This window comes from Carassius carassius, chromosome 9, assembly GCF_963082965.1.
Source record: "Carassius carassius chromosome 9, fCarCar2.1, whole genome shotgun sequence".
NCBI lineage: Eukaryota > Metazoa > Chordata > Actinopteri > Cypriniformes > Cyprinidae > Carassius > Carassius carassius.
The window spans coordinates 32,874,165-32,876,189 of record NC_081763.1 but is presented as its reverse complement, the minus strand read 5'-3'; the positions used below and the strand labels follow the sequence as shown (position 1 = coordinate 32,876,189).

Here is a 2,025-nt window from a genome sequence, read left to right as displayed (position 1 = left end):
AGGTAAGCGTTTGACAACATAATAAAAATATAGTCGCATTCGAGGCTAAAGTGATCCGTTTATTTATGCTACAGGCGAATAAACACGATTTCCGCTTCAACTCAACAAACTTAGAAAGTCACCCTCACAGATGAAATTCACTGTAGTCCAAACAAATAATAATAATGAGTAACGTTGCCATAATATCCAGTTAGTAGTAACACAATGAAGTCTTTAAAGGGCACATAAACTATAATCATGTTTATTCAGTGCATAAACACACAATAGTTTTCTAAACACTTTTATTATTGTAGAATCTAGGAGTTTTGTGGTAATGTGGCTTAGCATTTGATTTGACACATTTGTAAGATTATTTCAGTCCCATGTGCGTCACATTGCTCAGTATTTCCCTCTAAAGAGCTCTGATGACACATTAACCTTTATCTCACTGTCCCACAGCATCACCAGCACCTGTAGCGTTCAGAAGAGACGAGCGGCTCGCATCCCTCCTCTGATTGGACAGCGGGGAGTCAGGGTCTCTAGACGTCATGGCAACAGCATCCCACCGGTCATGGATGTGAGTGATGAGTTTGACAGCGGGATGGAGCCCACGGATGACCTTGCGTCGTTTGAGATGGTCAACCCGTCGAGCTCGGCCCTGCTGGATCCCAGCGCAGAAGTCCACGGACATGTCCAGGGGGCTGTTCCATTAACCAAGATTAGTGTATAAGTCAGGCTTATTTCGGTTAGTCAGGCTTATTTTTGGTAGATTCGGTTTCATAAATCAAACTTACAAAAGTTCAAACTCAGTTACCCCGGCAACTTATGCTGGCAAATTAACCTGGTCCGGGGCAGGCTAACTGTCAGGCTAAGTCTGAGTTCAGGCTTAACGAGCATACCATTTATACTCACCTTCTGGTATTTCGATGTCATTTTATTTTACTTAACCACTATTAATTTTTTTTTTTTAAATAAATAAATAAGCAAATGTACTTTACTAATAAAATGTAAGAAATTATAAGGTATAAATTGGACTGCACCCATGTGCGTATTAAGTGTCCGTCTGGTCCACATGAAACGGACTTTGTGAATAGGAAATCAGTACACAGCATCAATGTACAGGTACGGTCCCACTGAGATGATATTGAAGGCTATGCTCTAGCACTAAGTGTTCTGTACTAAGCTGGGCACCAGTGTTTAGTTCATTGCAATTAAAATGTAGTGACCTACAGGTTTAATTTATTTTAGATGATTAGTGATGCAGATTGCATCATCACAAATGTAGAGGCCAAATGGCCAGGCTCTGTGCATGACTCCAGAATCTTTAGAGCCTCATCTCTCTACCAGCAACTAGCAAGAGGTATGCTAGTAATCACTTAAATCGCAAAAAGTCTTAAAAAAAAGAAAAAAAAAAAACTACATCTATATATTCATTCTGTCTATGCAGGAGAATTCTCAGGAGTTTTGCTGGGAGACAAGGGATACCCATGCCTGCCTTACCTCTTGACTCCCTATCAGGAGCCCCAGACAGAGGCACAGCACCGCTACAACATTGCCCATGCACGCACAAGAGGTCGTATAGAGATGGCATTTGGGCTGATAAAGTCAAGGTTTCAGTGTCTGAAGCACCTCAGAGTGACTCCACCTAGGGCATGTGACATTGTAGTTGCTTGTGTAGTGCTCCATAACATTGCTTGTCTGAGGAGAGAGAGGCAACCAAGGATTGTTGAAGAGGAAGACTGGGGCAATGAAGCAGTATTGGAAGAAAACGAAACAGGCAGACTTATACGAGACACATATGCAAATAATTATTTTGCTTAATATGGTCTAAACCATGTGTAGCTTTTAAAATTTTCCACTGGCCCCTCAACTTTCTCCTTAGTTGAACAAACACACAGAAGTCAAAGTATTTAATGTGATTTGTCTTTATTCAGAGTGAATCTGCCTTTTAGGGGTGAAAACACAAATAAATTTTGTGGAAAGTGATCAAAAAGGTAACGTTTTTTTTTCTTTTCCTTTTTTAAAAATGGTAGTTCTACTTGCATT

The 2,025-nt window shown here is 40.4% G+C and overlaps 1 protein-coding gene across 1 annotated transcript; it reads left to right on the top strand.

Annotated features, from left to right (window-relative positions):
• The first annotated feature begins 1,121 nt into the window (after positions 1-1,121).
• Positions 1,122-1,883, top strand: LOC132149657 (putative nuclease HARBI1). The gene is made up of 2 exons (XM_059559054.1): positions 1,122-1,339; positions 1,427-1,883. The coding sequence occupies exons 1-2, from the start codon at positions 1,228-1,230 to the stop codon at positions 1,798-1,800; spliced, it is 486 nt and encodes a 161-aa protein (XP_059415037.1). The 5' UTR covers positions 1,122-1,227; the 3' UTR covers positions 1,801-1,883.
• Positions 1,884-2,025: the final 142 nt, after the last annotated feature.

Excerpts from the sequence above, each read along its gene's own strand:
- LOC132149657 (XM_059559054.1), top strand. The coding sequence starts at position 1,228 with ATGATTAGTGATGCAGATTGCATCATCACAAATGTAGAGGCCAAATGG. Across the intron at positions 1,340-1,426 it reads CTACCAGCAACTAGCAAGAG|GAGAATTCTCAGGAGTTTTG; the intron begins GTATGCTAGTAA and ends CTGTCTATGCAG.